This window comes from Chiloscyllium punctatum, chromosome 46 (assembly GCF_047496795.1).
Source record: "Chiloscyllium punctatum isolate Juve2018m chromosome 46, sChiPun1.3, whole genome shotgun sequence".
Lineage (NCBI taxonomy): Eukaryota > Metazoa > Chordata > Chondrichthyes > Orectolobiformes > Hemiscylliidae > Chiloscyllium > Chiloscyllium punctatum.
In genome coordinates, this window is record NC_092784.1 from 48,885,530 (window position 1) to 48,901,726 (window position 16,197).

Genomic DNA, 16,197 nt, shown 5'->3' on the forward strand with positions numbered 1-16,197 from the left:
TCTGAGATGATATCATGAGCTAGTGGAGAGATAGCTGGTGGAGGGGAGCCTCAGACAAGGGGTCAGGGGTTTAAAAACAGAGGAAGCTCATTTAGAAGAGTATTAGAAATATTAGAAACTCAAAAAGAGGCAATGGAAAATGTGAAACCCTCCCCCACAGAAAGTAACACATGTCAGTTCAATTCAGCATTCCAAATGTGACAGCAAATTGTTTTTTTTACTGGCCAACAGTGCAAAAGGTTACACGTTCAATGGAAGGAGTTAAGATACAGATCAGTTCATGAGCGATAGAAGAGGCTCAGTGTGCTGAATGAAAGCCTTTCTCTGCTTCCCTGAAAAAGACTGACAGTGCGGTTAATGTTTCTGCCGTCTGCAATGGCTCCCCAACCCCCCCACCCCCACCCCACTCCTACAGCCATGTTGCATTGGGCCTTGCCAGAAACCCTGTGAAAGCGATGTCTGTTCACGTAGATATCCGCTGAAATAATTGACAAGTTCCCCCCTATCGGTACAATCACAGGAAATGAGAGCTGTGTTATCTGCACAATCGTGTATTGTGACACTCCATTACACTTTCGATTCCACAGCACTCATCTCTCTCTGAAAGGCAAAAGAAATTTGTTACACTCATTAATGACTGAATGAACAAAGTGAACAAAAGTTGCAGATAAATTGCTCAAGATCTGGGGAGAGCGGAGGAGAATTGATGGCAGCCAGCAAGATACTGGGATCTCGAATGCTTCACTTAATAGGACAGTGGAAGCAGATTCAGTTGTAACAAACAAAAATGGTGTCACGTAAATATTTGAAAAGGGAAAGAAAGGGCCATGGGAGTATGAGGATAACTGGACAGCTCTTTCATGGGAACAGCACAGGCCAAAGGGACCTGATGACCTCCTTCAGTCCTGAAAAGATCCTCTGGATAATCAATGCTATGATTGTAGCCACCACCACATTACAGGATCAGGAAATGGGACTCAGACTTCCAAATCAAAAATTGGCTTGAAACAAGCTATTCGGCTTTGAAGAAATGCTGGGTAAACTTGGGTCTTTTCCTTAGGGAAGGAGAAGCATATCCCTTCAGTAAATAGGTCCAAAGCCTATTTAGTTTTCAGGCAGGGGCCTGCAACTTTCAGTAAGTGCTTTTTTCAACCAGAGGGTGGTGGGTAATCATGTTCTTCCAGCCTCCTGCTTGTGTACTGAAGAGTGGTAGAAGCAGAAACCATCAAGACATTTAAGAAGTACCTGGATAAAACACTTGAAATACCACAGCTTACAGGCTAAATGCTGGAAAATGGCATTAGAACAGATAGATAGTTGTTGACACGTGTGAACACAATGGGCAGAAGGGTCTTTCTCCATGCTGTAAAAAATCTATACCCTGGTGAGACCATACCTGTGAGCATAGCAGGTCAGGCAGCATCTGAGGAGCAGGAGAATCGACGTTTCGGGCAAGAGCCCTACATCAGGAATAAGGCTGTGAGCCGAGAGGAGTGGAGTGCCACCCCCTCTCATTTATTTTTCCACCCTCCTTGGCTCATAAGCCTCATTCCTGATGAAGGGCTCTTCTGCTGCTCCTTGGATGCTGCCTGACCTGCTGTGCTTTTCCAGCACCAGCCTTGATCCTGATCTCCAGCATTTGCAGTCCTCACTTTCTCATACCTGTGAGCTGTTTTGGTCCTCTTATTTAAGGACAGATATTATTGATTCAGAGACAGTCCTGAGAAGGATGATATCCGGTGTGGAAAGATTGGCTTATGAACAAAGGCGAAATAGGCTGGGGGTCTACTCACTGAAATTTAGAAGAATGAGAGGTGACCACATCGAAACATGTCGGATTCTTAAGGGGCTTGACAGGGTCAATGCTGAGAGAATACCTCCCGTCATGGGAGAGTCTAGGACCAGAGGGCAACGTCTCAGAATAAAAGAGTGCCAATTTAAGACTGAGTTGTGGAGTAATTTCTTCTCTCAGAGGGTTACAAGTCTCTCAGAGAGCTACGGAGGTGAACTCCTTCTATATATTTAAGGTTGAGATAAATTCTTGATCAGTTGGAGAATTAAGAATTATAGGGAAAGGGCAAGAAAGTGTACTAGGAATGTTGGATCAGTTATGATCTCACAGAATGACGCAACAGGCTCGAGGGACCAAATGGCCAACTCCTGTTCCTATTTCTTATGGCCTTCTGAGTTTGCTCTTTCAAACTGAGTCTGCTTGGCTTGGTAGCACTATCTAGTTAATCCCAAGTTATTTATTAACTCAGTAAATAATGGTTACTAATTTATGGCCAGCTCCTACTTAGAAGGGGCTCAGGGCCGACAGACAAGGTGAACCAAGGGATGATCTGGCTTGACACAGAGATCATGTGGTACAACTCGAAAAGGAGCAAAACCTTTATTTGCATCACATTCAACATTCATTGACCAAGTGAAAATGAGATGACTTAGTCAGTTAGAATCATTGAATCATACAGCATGGAAACAGACCCTTCGGTCCAATCAGTCCATACCGATCATCATTCCAATTAAACTTGTCTCACCTGCCTGTGCTTGGCTCATATCCCTCCGAACCTTTCTTATTCACATACTTATCTAAAAGTCTTTTGAGCTGAAATCTGATTTTATGACAATTTGTTGAGGAGCTTGCTCCAGCTCTTGGACAGCAAACAGGTAAGAAAGGTTTGGGTTCATATCACATTCCTCACCATCTCAGGGCATCCCAAAGCAGCTCACTGTCAATGAGGAGACAGGAAGGACTGCAGATGCTTGAAGTCCGACTCAAGAAATGTGAAGCTGGAAAAGCCCAGCAGGTCAGACAGCATCCAAGGAGCTCAATATGTGACTTTCCTGCTCCTCGGATGCTGTCTGACCTGCTGGGTTCTTCCAGCCTCACATCTATTGTCACTGTCAATAAAGTGCCTTCGAGGTGTAGTCACCACTGTCCTGTACGAATCACAGCGGCCATTCTACACACAAAGAGTTGTTCTAGATATAACAGGATGACCTGACCCTTTTTTAAATGCTTTTCAGAAAATTAATTGAGTCAGCCACGTTACAAGGTGGAGCTTTTTGGAAAAAAAACACTTCTCGGATCTTTCATATCCACATGAGATGTTAAGTCCCATCTAAACCTGTGAGAATGTGACACTGCCTCAGTATCTCACTGGGAACAAAAAACTGGGTTCATAAAATCATGAAGGGTGTGGATAGTCAAGGTCTTATTCCCAGGGTGGAGGAGTCCAAAACTAGAGGGCATAAGGTTTAGGGTGAGAGGGGAAAAGGTATGAAAGGGACCCAAGGGGCAACCTTTTCACACAGAGGGTTGTGCATATATAAGCTGGGAGAGGAAATGTTGGAGGCTGGTAGTATTACAACATTTAAAAAGCATCTGAATGGGTAGAAGAATAGAAAGGGTTTACAGGGTCTAGGCAAAAGTGAGACGCTGGAGATCAGAGTTTAGATTAGAGTGGTGCTGGAAAAGCACAGCCTGTCAGGCAGCATCCGAGGAGCAGGAAAATCGACATTTCAGGTAAAAGCCCTTAATCAGGAATGAAGGCAGGGAGCCTCCGGGGTGGAAAGATAAATGGGAGGGGGGTGGGGCTGGGGAGAAGGGAGCCAAGAGTACAATAGGTGGATGGGGGTGGGGATGGAGGTGATAGGTCAGAGAGGAGGGTGGAGTGGATAGGTGGGAAGGAAGATAGGCAGGTAGGACAGGTCATGAGGGCAGTGCTGAGCTGGAAGGTTGGAACTGGGATGAGGTGGGGGAAGGGGAAATGAGGAAACTGGTGAACTCCACATTGATGTCCTGGGGTTGAAGTGTTCTGAGGCTCAAGATGAGGTGTACTTCCTCCAGGCGCGGGTGGTGAGGGAGCAGCGGTGAAGGAGGCCCAGGACTTATATATCAGCGGCAGAGTGGGAGGGGGTGTTGAAATGTTGGGCCACAGATTGTTAGGATTGATTCGTGTGGGTGTCCCGGAGAAGTTTCCTAAAGCACTCTGCAAGAAGGCATCCAGTCTCCCCAATGTGAAGGAGCCTACATCAGGCGCAACGGATACAATAAATGACATTGGTGGAGGTGCAGGTGAAAATTTGACGAATGTGGAAGGCTCCTTTGGGTCTTTGGATAGACATGAGGGGGGAGGTGTGGGCGTAGGTTTTGTAATTCTTGCGGTGGCGGGGAAGGTGCCAGGATGGGAGGGTGGGTTGTAGGGGGGGCGTGGACCTGACCAGGTAGTCACGGAGGGAACGGTCTTTGTGGAAAGCAGAAATGGGTGGGAAGGGAAATATATCCCTGGTGGTGGAGTCCGTTTGGAGGTGGCGGAAATGTCGGCGGATGATGTGGTTTACGCGAAGGTTGGTAGGGTGGAAAGTGAGCACCAGGAGGGTTCTGTCCTTGTTACGGTTGGAGAGGTGGGGTCTGAGGGCACAGGTGCGGGACAAGGATGAGATTTGTTGGAGGGTCTCTTCAACCACGTGGGAAGGGAAATTGCAGTCTTTAAAGAAGGAGGCCATCTGATGTGTTCTGGAACTAGACCAGTCTAGCTTGTCTGGTCAGCATGGATGAGTTGGACTGAAGGGTCTGTTTCTGTGCCGTACATCCCAATGACTGTAAACACTTGAGATTTTGGAGTGGGACTAACCTTAACTATTTTGACTCAAAAGCAACAGTGCTATCAACAAAGCTAAATCGAACAATGACTCCTCAGCTGCAGCACAGGGTGGTTCCAATTCACCTTGACTCACCTGTGTTGCTGTCACCACACTTGCACTCTCTGATTCCGACCATAAACTTGTTTTCCTCACTCCACTGAAGCACTGAAGGTATTCTTTCCTCACCTTTTGTCCAGCAGACACAGCAGAGAAATTGTATAAAATTAGAGATCCTTGGCAACTTAACCACAAAATCATTCCTGTCTCTCGCGATGAGGAAGTAAAACATCAAACAACGACCTTATGTTCTGTAATGCCTTGCTATGTTAAGTGTATGAGACTCTTGTTTGACCTCAGCTGGAGTACTGTTTACAGTTCTGGGTGCAACGTTACAGGGAAGTGTGAACACGGTGGAGAAAGTTTGCAGATACGATTTAGAACAAGTTCCAGTGAAGAGGAACTTCAGTGATAAGGATGGATGGAAAACGTTGGGAATGCTTTCCTTGGAGGCTGAGAGGAGATCTTATACAGGTTTTCAAAATCATGAGTGGGCTGCACAGAGTTAATAGGGACAAGCTGCTCCCACTCATAAGAAGAACAAGAAGGAGAGGTAATTGATTTAAAGTGATGTGCAAATAAAGCAGGGATGGTGTGAGAAAAATAAATCTGTCCCCTCAGCGAGTAGTGAGGGTATGAAATGCTCTGCTTGGAAATGAGAAGGAGGGAGGTTCAATTTAGATATTCAACAGGGGCATTGGATGGTTATTTGGATAGAAATGGTGTGCAGGGATATGGGGAAAAGGCAATAGATTGGGTCCAGGGCATGGAACCAGTGCAGGCCAGTTAGGCCGAATGGCCCCGTTATATTGTAATCATTTTGTGACGATAATTTGGAGATGCCGGTGTTGGACTAGCATATACAAAGTTAAAAATCACACAATACCAGGTTATAGTGCAGCAGGTTTATTTGGAAGCACTAGCTTTTGGTTCCACTACCACCTGATGAAGGAGCAGTGCTCCAAAGGCTAGTGCTTCCAAATAAACCTGTTGGACAATAACCTGGGGTTGTGTGATTTTTAATTCTGTGATGAAATTCAATACCTGTTTATTCAAAACACAGAGAATGATGAAGATGAAGGTGCCCTGGAAACTGTTGACGATGGTGAATAAATAGGCCATCACAAGAGTTCCTTTCCCAAAATGAAACAAGCCAAGGATCCAGGCACATCCCAGGACAAACACCTGTGCAAAGACTTTAAATGTCATTGTCCTATGAGGAAAACAAAAACATGGTGTAACTCTATGGTTAAGGAACAAATTTATTACTGTAGTGCTCAATCTTTTTTTATTTGAATAGGACAGTCTGCTAACTGACCTATGCTCATCGTGCTTAATTAATTAATCCTGGGTTAATTCAGAGCAAAGACACTACTAGAAAGCAACTACAAGCATGAGTGAAGACATTTTGTGATTGCAGAAATCTTAACACACTTGTTAATATACTTGTATTACAGAATACGCAACAATCACCCTTCACTCTTGACTGTCTCAGTCACACTTATAAAATTCTTAAATGTCACTACAGAAAGGATATTCACTCTGGCTGATTGTGGGAGAGGAGAGGTATGGCCTCCAACCAAGGGGGACAGTTTCAGAATATGGGACTGAGATAGCAGGTATTTTTGGAATCACAGGCTGGTGAATCTTTTGAATTTCTCCACCAGAAGGCTCAGTCTTGAGTATATTCAAGGCAGGGCTTGATAGATATCTAGAAACTAGAGGCATAAAGAGATATGGGAGGGCCTAGTAAAACTGGCATGGAGCTGGATGATGATTCATGATCTGGAAGGGCAGAGCAGACTCAAGGGGCTGAATGGCCTATTTCTCCTATGATCCTCCTATGACTCACCTGCATCATGTTTTCTACAGAATCTCTGTTCTCCTGGAGCCATCCATCAATTGCTGAGGTCACAGTTCCATGGGAGTCATACTTTCTATTGTAAGTTACCCAAGTGACCACATTTTTACAGGATAGATTGGTTCCCCACTGGACTCAGATTTCACAAGGAAGTGATTTAATGAAAACAACAAAACTCTTCCTTCTGCTACAGGCCCCACGCTTCCTCTGAACATCTGTGAGCATCTCTTAACAACTGTTGACAGGCTCTTAACATCTGTCTGAAGATTCTGGGTTAAGCATGTGATTTTACCTCAAAGTGATAGCAACATAATTTGAAATTCCCTTTATGTGTTAAAGCAGAAAAAAGAAGATAGAAACACACAACTTGTGGGAGAGGCTATTCCACCCCTGCAGCCCACTCTGTCATTCAACAAAAACATGGCTGATCTGATTGTGATCTAAAGCCCACTCTCCTGGTTGCTGCTCATAGTTCTGGACTCTCTGCATTCTACCAACTCAAAAAAATCATCCTTACTGCATTAAGTGCTTAAACATCCTCTCAGTTTCCACCCCAAATCCCTTATATCTTATTGGATATGTTTCCATAAGATCATCTCTCATTCTTCGAAACTCCAGTGAATATTGGTCAACCACCGCTCATAAGACAAGCATTTCAGCCAAGGGCTGATTGGGCACATATATAAGATCAGCCTAAAACGGTTGGGAACAATTTGTTGGATAAGATAGCAGCTATGTAAGGATTAACCTATGAAATAAGATGGAACTCTGATCACTTCAATATATAATGCAACCACGAGATGCAGGATTGGGGAGTTCGAGCAATATAGGCAGATAGGAGTCTCACCTGGTTTCTAGATACACGTATCTTAATTTCCTCTTGCTAGCTACAGTTAATATAACTAACAATTAATGTAACCTGTATATCTAAGATCAGTGCTGAAAAATGTGTTGCTGGAAAAGCGCAGCAGGTCAGGCAGCATCAAAGGAGCAGGAGAATCGACGTTTCAGGCATAAGCCCTTCTTCAGGAGGGCTTATGCCTGAAATGTCGATTCTCCTGCTCCTTTGATGCTGCCTGACCTGCTGCGCTTTTCCAGCAACACATTTTTCAGCTCTTATCTCCAACATCTGCAGTCCTCACTTTCTGCTATCTAAGATCAGTGCCTTTTATTCATGGTTTAGCCTTAACTCTTCGGAAGCCTCACATAAGGAGGGGGATTGGTGGTAGCATTGATTCCCAACAATAAGAGGTTGGTACTCAGGCCTTCCCTTTACTGATATAGACCGGTTTCCTTTAGAGAGAGAGGCTAATATCTAAAAAACATGGATTAAAAGCATTTAATGAGGATTAGAGGGAGATTGGGTGGAACTGTTTTCACCCAGAGGGAAGTGGGAGTGTAAAACCCACTGTTGAAAGCATGGTTAAAAAGTAGAGACCATCATTGCATTTCAAAGTACTTGGATATGCTCTTAAGTTTCCAAATGTCCAAAGCTAGGGTCCAAACATTGCAAAGTGGGATTAGGCTGGTCTACTCTTTTTGGCTGGCACAGGATAATGGGTTGATTGGTTTTCCTCTGTGCTATAAATATGATATGCATAAGCTAACCACAACTTGGGTTGGCTTATCTGATGTTCTGTCCAGTCCCACTCATACCCTGCACAATGAGCATTGGCTCTCACAAATCCCTCAACAATAGTTTTTTTTTGTTATGTGCGTTCTGTAAACCAGGAGATAATGTATGGTTTGGCATTTATGACTTGAAAGACTTGTAGAAACTATTTGCAGGTCTGGTCTGTTGGACTATCGTTTGACTTGTGACTTTGCTAAGACTTCCATTGCATTTTTCTTGTCTCTTAAAATATTTTTGTCAGATCAGAATCATATAATTCTTAAAATTACGCTCTGCTTATCTGCTTTGGCGGTTAGCCATTTACTGTGGCTCTTCATTCTTGCAATATGTGTTTTGTTTTCTGATGGCCATTTATGTTTAATGTTTCCCAGACCTGCCTCTATATTCTCTAGCAGCAATGCCCAATAGGATATGTAACTTTCAAACAAAGTTACTTCCCCTTCAGCGTGAATTCTTGCTTTGTTTGAGTTTTCCCAAGGGAAGTTGGCTTGGGCACATACGCAGCTGTCAATGTCCAGTCAGTTCAGACTGAATCAGCTTGGACTCAGGACTGTTTCCATAGCCCGTTGTGTTGCTATGGAGCTATGCCACTGCCTGGGAGCTGCACGCCTGCTCCTATGGATCTTCTGAAATGTTTTATGTATCATTCTCTGAAATATTCTTCAGAGTTGAATGTTTTCACAAAGTTTGTGAAGCAAGCATTTATATATTTATTTTTAAGTTTATTTGCGTTACCACCACAGTTTATCTCTTGTTTTTCCTGAAGGCCCTGTTTATCTTAGTCGGCACATTTGAAAACAATGCTGGCCACTACTGTTATTCCCCTATTGTCACCATGTTGTGCGTGAGTTCCTTTAAGACTAAAATATGGATTAGGAATTGAAGTTACTGGTCCATCTAGAAGAGTAGAGGTGTCTAAACAAAATGAAGCCTCGTTGTAATACTCTAAGCATTTGCAGATTACATGAAGCTGAGCTACATTGTTACACAGCCTGTTTGGAGTACATTAACCACAAGTCTGTCTCCCACAAGGTCCATCTTTACTCCGAACAAAATTGCACTGGGTGGCAATTACTGCGTGCAATTCTGTAGCAACCCGTTCAGAGCTCTATGCAACAAAGAAGGTATAGAATGCAGTTCATGGCAGATTGTTTAGAGATAAAGAATTGAGAATAACTGCCATGTTTGAGATAGGCCATGCACTGGACACTAGGTTCTGATGATCCACCCCAATGGTGAGTTTGTAAGAAGTGGGTTGAGACTATGTGCCCTACGAACTCCATCTAGTGGCCTTCAACTATTGAACCTGCATTCCAGAAACGAAGCAAGGAAACTGGAGTTTGCTGAATGTAGTGACTGCAGAACATTGAATGGAGGCTAACAGAGGGATGTAGTTCAGTAAAATAGTCCCTAAAGTCTTGGGAATGTTGGAAAAGCATGTCACAGTAAGCGTAAAAATAGTTTGTGTTACAGTGACTTTACAGATTCAGTTTCATGGGCCCAAGTGTGAGTTGTGTTGAATCTTTTGGAGAGTTTTTCACTGTCAGGCCTCATGGGATGCCTTACCATATCTGAGCAAACCCGCCTTATTAGCTACCCACCCCTGTGGCATTGCTCCAGACTACTTTAGTTGTGCATCACTCTCTATTGTTCCTCCTTTCCATATTTCATCTCACTGCCAAATTAACTTAGCTCCCACCAACAGCAGAGTAAATCCCCCTACTGGTCCCATTTCAGATCAGGTTTAATCTGTCAGACTGGATTCTTGATGTGGAGAGGAATCAAGGGTTATGGGTAAAACACAAGCAGGTTCAAGTATTCCGAGAAATGAACCCATTGATTAGGAATGTATAGACCTCAATTCTTAGGCCATACATTAGAATTAGAATCCCCTAGCGTGCAGAAACTGGCCCTTCGGCTCAACAATTCCAAATAGAATCCCTCCGAAGGGTAACCCAACCATTCCCCTACCATATATTTACTTCTGGCTAATGCACCTAACCTACACATCCCTGCACACTATGGGCAACTTAGCATGGCCAATCCAGCTAACCTGCACATCTTTGGACTGTGGGAGGAAACCGGAGCACCCACAGAAACCCACGCTGACACGGGGATAATGTGCAAACTCCACAACAACAGTTGCCTGAGGCTGGGATCGAACCCAGGTCCCTGACGCTGTGAGGCAGCAGTGCTAACCATTGAGCCATTGTGCTGCCCCTGCTTTATTCATCAGCTTTATCCATGTATTCCTGGCACATGGCACTGGGAGAAATCCAGAGATGTCAAACCTCTGAGCTCCTGCTTTTCAATGTGCTACCTAACTCCCTAATTTCTTGTTGCAGGATCTTAGCCCTCTTTCTACCTATGTCACTCATCCCAGTATGAACCATGATCTCTCAGTGCTTCCCTTTCCCCTTCAGATACCATGGTCACTCCGAGGACATCCTTGGCCCTGATCCCATCCTGGAGTAACATCTAAGATCAGAAGATCGTAAAGAAATAGGAACAGGAGGAAGCTGTACGGCCCCTTTGAGTCTGCTCCACCATTCATCGTGGCTGACCTGACACTCCCAATATACACTTTTCTGTGTTTTCCCTGTAACCCTTGATTCCTCTCCAGATCAAGAATCTGTCCCTGCCTTAAACATACACAAGGACTATGCTCCACGACTCTCTGTCGTAAGAAGTTCCAAAGACTCACAACCCTCTGAGAGAAGAAAACCATCTTTATCTCAAAGTTAAACTGATTGCAGAAATACCTGTCTGTACCTCTCGCTCTTATTATTAGCTAGCCAATAAGATTGTCAGCCAATTTGTGCAGGGCATGCTCCCACATGAAGGATGTTATGGAGGTCGGATCATTTGTGATCAGACATGAATGATTAGTACGTCACCAGAGAAGTTCCCCTTGCTCAGCTTTGAAACAGAACCGTGGGATCTTTATATCGATATGAAACGTACCATCCCAAACCAATCCAAAAGTAAAGATAGTAGGTCAGAGTATTATTTAAATGACGAAAGATTGCAGCATGCTGTTGTGCAGAGGGCCTTAAGAGTTCTTGTACATGAATCGTTAAAAGTTGATTTGCAGGTGCAACAGGTAATCAGGAAGGCAAACGGAATACTGGCTTTTGTTGCTAGAAGTATTGAACATACGAGAAGTGAGGTTCTGCTGCAAATGTACAAGGTATTAGTGAGGCTGCTGCCTCTGGAGTATTGCGCTCAGTTCTGGTCTCCTTACTTGAGGAAGGATATACTGGCTTTGGAAGTGTTACAGAGGAGGTTCACCAGATTGATTCTGGAGATGAGAAGGTTATCCTATGAGGAGACGTTGAGCCACCTGGGACTGTGCTCGCTAGAATTTAGAAGAATGAGAAGGGATCTTATAGAAACATATAAAATTATGGAAGGGATAAATAAAATAGAGTCAGACAAGTCATTTCTGCTGGTGAATGAGACGAGGATGAGGGGAAATGGCCTCAGGATTGGGGGAGTAGATTTGGGACAGAGATGAGGAGGAAATGCTGTTTCACAGATAGTACTGAATTTATGGAATTCTCTGCCCAAGGAAGCAGTAGAGGCAGCTTCATTAAATAAAATTCAAGACACAGTTGGATAGGTTTTTTCATGGTAAGGGAATTAAGGGTTATAGGGATAATGCAGGTAGGAGGAGCTGAGAAGATGGATAGATCAGCCATGACCTTAATAAATAGTGGAGCAGGCTCGATGGGCCAAATGGCCTACTTCTGCTTCTATTCTATTACTATATCTCATGCTGGTGGAGCTCAAATGCAGTTTATAAAATTTGGAACTGAGAGCTAGTCTCGTAAAAGGAGCTATTTTAAAAAACCAATCCATTCAGAGATGTTATTACACAGCTCTGGAGTAGGTAGGACCTGAACCCAGGCCATCTGGCTCAGAAGCAGTGACACTACCACTGCACCACAAGGTGCCCAAGTCTCATAAAACGACCATTGATTGTTGTAAATAAACTCATGTGGTCCACTAACATGATGGCCATCATTTGTTACTCATCCCTAACTGAAGTGAGTGGTTTCCAAGCCATTTCCAAAATCAGTCAATGAGTCAATCACATGGAGTCTGGAGTCACATGTAGGCTAGACTGGGTAAGGATGGCAGAATTCCTTCCCTACAGGCACAGTAGTGAACCAGATCAGTTATGGCAACTGATAATCATTATCATTGTATCGACTACTACAATGAGATTTCACTTCCAGATTTTATGAATTGAATTAAATTGGAATTAAAACTCACCTCCTTCTGCTGGACTCATGACCCACAGAAATACAGTCATACAGACATAGAGATGTACAGCAAGGAGACAGACCTTTCTGTCCAACTTGTCCACACCAAACAGATAGCTTAAATTAATCTAGTCCCATTTGCCAGCATTTGGCCCATATCCCTCCAAACTATTCCTATTCATACACCCATCCAGATGCCTTTTAAATGTTGAAATCGTACCAGCCTCCACCTCTGGCAGCTCATTCCATACACATACCACCCTCTGTGTGAAACATTTGCCCATCAGGTCCCTTTCAAATCTTTCCCTTGTCACCTTAAACCTTAGGGTAACATGGTGGCCAAGTGGTTAGCACTGCCACCTCACAGTGCTAGGAACCCTGGTTTGATTCCACCCTCAAGTGACTATCTGCGTGGACTCCACATGTTCTCCCTGTTTCTGCGTGGATTTCCTCCCACAACACAAAGATGTATAAGTTAGGTGGATTGGCAATGGGGAATACAGGATTATTGGGTGGGATTTCATTTTGGAGGGTTGATGTGAACTTGGTGGGCTGAATGGCCTGCTTTCACATTGTAGGGATTTTATGCCCTCTGGATACCAGAATTCAATGCAGTATTCCAAAAGTGGCCTTACTAATGCCCTGGGTCTCTGCATTACTGATCTTGATACCACAACATCACCATCTCCTCCATCGCCACAACATGAGAAGCAGAAATCAATTTACTGAACTCACCGTTTGTTTTTAATCTTCGACACTTCAGTGTTAAGACCGGAGAGTTGTTTCTGCAGTATCAGCAGTATAGAAATGAGAAGGATGGTATTAACCTGTTAATTTGGATAGAACAATTTTAGAAATTTGTATTAAAGTAAGGACTGCATTTCGTGGAAGGACCAAGCTGTGCATTGCTTTAGGATCTGGAATTGGCAAGGAGTGAGATCTGGGAATTTAAGTAGATACAGAATTCACATCAGGCGTGTGGTTAAACACCTCAGGGTCTTCAGCTTTTACTTTCCATGATCAGATTTTATGCAAGGTGTGAGTTCCATATTAGACAAATACTAACTATTTCCAAGTAGAGTTCAGAGAATCATATCCCTAGTGTAGAAACAGGCCATTCGGCCTAACAAGTCACAATAACCTTTGAAAGAATAACCCATCCAGACTCATTCCCCTACTACTCTACATTTACCCTGGAGCAATGCACTTAATGTACACATCCCTGGACACTATGGGCAATTTAGTATGGCTAATCCACCTAACCTGCACATCTTTGGATCGTGGGAGGAAACTGGAGCACCCAGAGAAAACTCATGCAGACACAGGGAAAGTGTGCAAACTCCACACAGACAGTTGCCTGAGGTTAGAATCGAACCTGGGTCCCTGGCGCTATGAGGTAGCAGTGCTAACGACTGAGCCACCGTGCCACCCTAAAGATGCAATCTCAAACCGGTCCGTGAAACATGAAATTAGACGCTTTACAGTTGTGTTACCATTACAGAGGGACAGAGAGAGAGAGAGAGAGAGAGAGAGAGAGAGAGACGGAGGCCTGGTGGTGATTTAACCTGAGGGCCACCATACCTCAGATAAGGGGAGAGGTTGAGAAGCAAAGTCCTTCTTAGTAACCTCAGCCAGTGATGGGAATTGAATCCACACTGTTAGCATCACATTGCTTCCTAAACCAACCATGGCATGGTGGCTCTGCTGCTTCATAGTGCCAGGGACCTGGGTTTGATTCCAGCCTGAAGTACTATCTATGTGGAGTTTGCACATTCGCCCTGTGTCTATGTGGGCTTCTTTCCATAATCCAGATGTGCAGGTTAGGTGAATTGGCCATGCTAAATTGCCCATAGGGTTCAGAGATGTGTAGGTGAGGTGCATTTGTCAGGGTCAACGTAGAGTAATATGGTATGGGGAAATGGGTTTGAGTGGGATACTCATCAGTGTGGACTTGTTGGGCTGAAGGACCTATTTCCACATTGTAGAGACTCTATCTATGTAACTATTCTATTACAATTTTTGGTGAAGGGGTTATTCACAGAATGCAGCATTATGTATATCTGCCTCATACACACCAATCTTGTGTCCAAGCAGTCTCTCTTTATATGTGTTCCAAGTACTTAATCAATTCATGTGTGCATCTTAACAATACATTAACATTAATGGTGTGAACAAAAATGAAGTACCTACTATAACGATGAAACAAACAGGTCCCAGGAAACTCCAGATAAATCCCTTCTCTAACTGTAGCCAACAGCTGTAAATGAAAGAAAGGTTACACTCAGAAAGCGGGCCACACATCTATCCATTAACTTACCTGCTACTCTCTTGATTCGTTGATAAAATATTGACCCACAAATGAAGGGTGGTAATGTTTGGAACTCTCTTCAGTCAAAGGCAGTTGATGCCAGATCAGTTGTTAAATTTGAATATGAAACTTAAAAGCTTGTTGCTTGCCAAGGATGTTAAGAGATTTGAATAGTTAGGTCACAGATCATGGAACAGGCTTAATGTATAAACATATAAGTTAGGAACAAGCGTAGGCCATTCTGCTCCTTGTGTTTGATCCACCATCCTGTACGATCATGACTGATCATCAAGCTCAATGCCCTAATCCTGTCCTCCCGTCTATTTCCCGTCATCCCTTTAGCCATAAGAGCTAATATCTACCTCCTTCTTGAAAACACATCATCTTGTATCCTCAATCACTTTCTATCGCAGTGAATTCGACAGGCTCCCCACTCTCTGGGTGAAGAAATTTCTCTTCATCTCAGTCCTAAAAGGTTTACCCCGTATCCTTAAACTATGACCCCTGGTTCTGGACTCCCCCACCATCAGGAACATCCTGCATCTCACCTAGCCAGTCCTGTTAGAATTTTAGAGGTTTCTATGAGATGCCCCCCAACTCATTCAGTGAATTATAATCCGAACTGACTCAATCTCCATTCATACTTTGGTCCTGCCATCCCAGGATTCAATTTGGTAAATCTCAAGTAGACACAGTTTAAGATCACGAGATGTGCAAATGATAATGTTACAGATGATGTGACTATGGTTTGGAATAGATGGGCCAAAGGTCGCTTCTGTACTGCATGAGTCTTTTCAATCTGAATTCAGTAGCAGAGACTGAGAGAAACCATCAGGCTAGACAAAGTATAGAAAGAGTGAGATCTTAGACTACACTGGAGAGTTGTATTGGTAACCCGTGATGTTACAGCACATTAGATGGGGAACAATTTTACTTAGAGATAAGAAACCAAGAGGTTCAGGGAGAATGTCGTGTCGACACCCATTGAGCAGAGAAACAAGGATTGGTATCTCAAATGTGCAGGTAGCAATGTTCAACTGAATCAGCACTATGTCCCTGTACTCTTTTTAAAAATTATTTGTTTGATTTTGGCATCACTAGCTGGCCAACATTTATTGCCCATCCCTTTTTGCCCCTTGAGAAAGTGGGAGTGAGCTGCCTTCTTGAACCATTACAGTCCATTTGCTCCAGGTAGACCCATAATGCTCTTAGAGAGGGAATTCCAGGATTTTAACCCAGCGACATTGAAGGAACAGCAATATATTTCCAAGCAGGGATGGTGAGTGACTTGGAGGATAACTTGCAGTGGTTGGTACTCCCATGTATGTATTGCCCTTGCCCTTCTAGATGGAAACAATCATAGATTTAGCAGGTGTCAAGTTTGATGAATGACTGCAGTGCACCTTGTACAGAGTACACACTG

The 16,197-nt window shown here is 43.7% G+C and overlaps 1 protein-coding gene across 2 annotated transcripts in view; it reads right to left on the reverse strand.

The window, feature by feature from the left end:
- Positions 1-415: 415 nt before the first annotated feature.
- LOC140468017 (adhesion G protein-coupled receptor E3-like) overlaps positions 416-16,197 on the reverse strand; it is an 87,433-nt gene continuing 71,651 nt past the window's right edge. Inside the window, exons 13-17 of one of the 2 annotated variants that reach the window (XM_072564166.1) lie at positions 14,657-14,723; positions 13,202-13,293; positions 5,749-5,917; positions 4,741-4,833; positions 416-600 (exon numbers count right to left, since the gene is read on the reverse strand). In XM_072564166.1, the coding sequence (XP_072420267.1) occupies positions 568-600; positions 4,741-4,833; positions 5,749-5,917; positions 13,202-13,293; positions 14,657-14,723 (454 nt within the window). In that variant the 3' untranslated portion in view covers positions 416-567. Of the gene's footprint in view, positions 601-3,675; positions 4,834-5,748; positions 5,918-13,201; positions 13,294-14,656; positions 14,724-16,197 lie in introns of those variants that run through there. The other variant, XM_072564165.1, reaches the window with a different exon arrangement.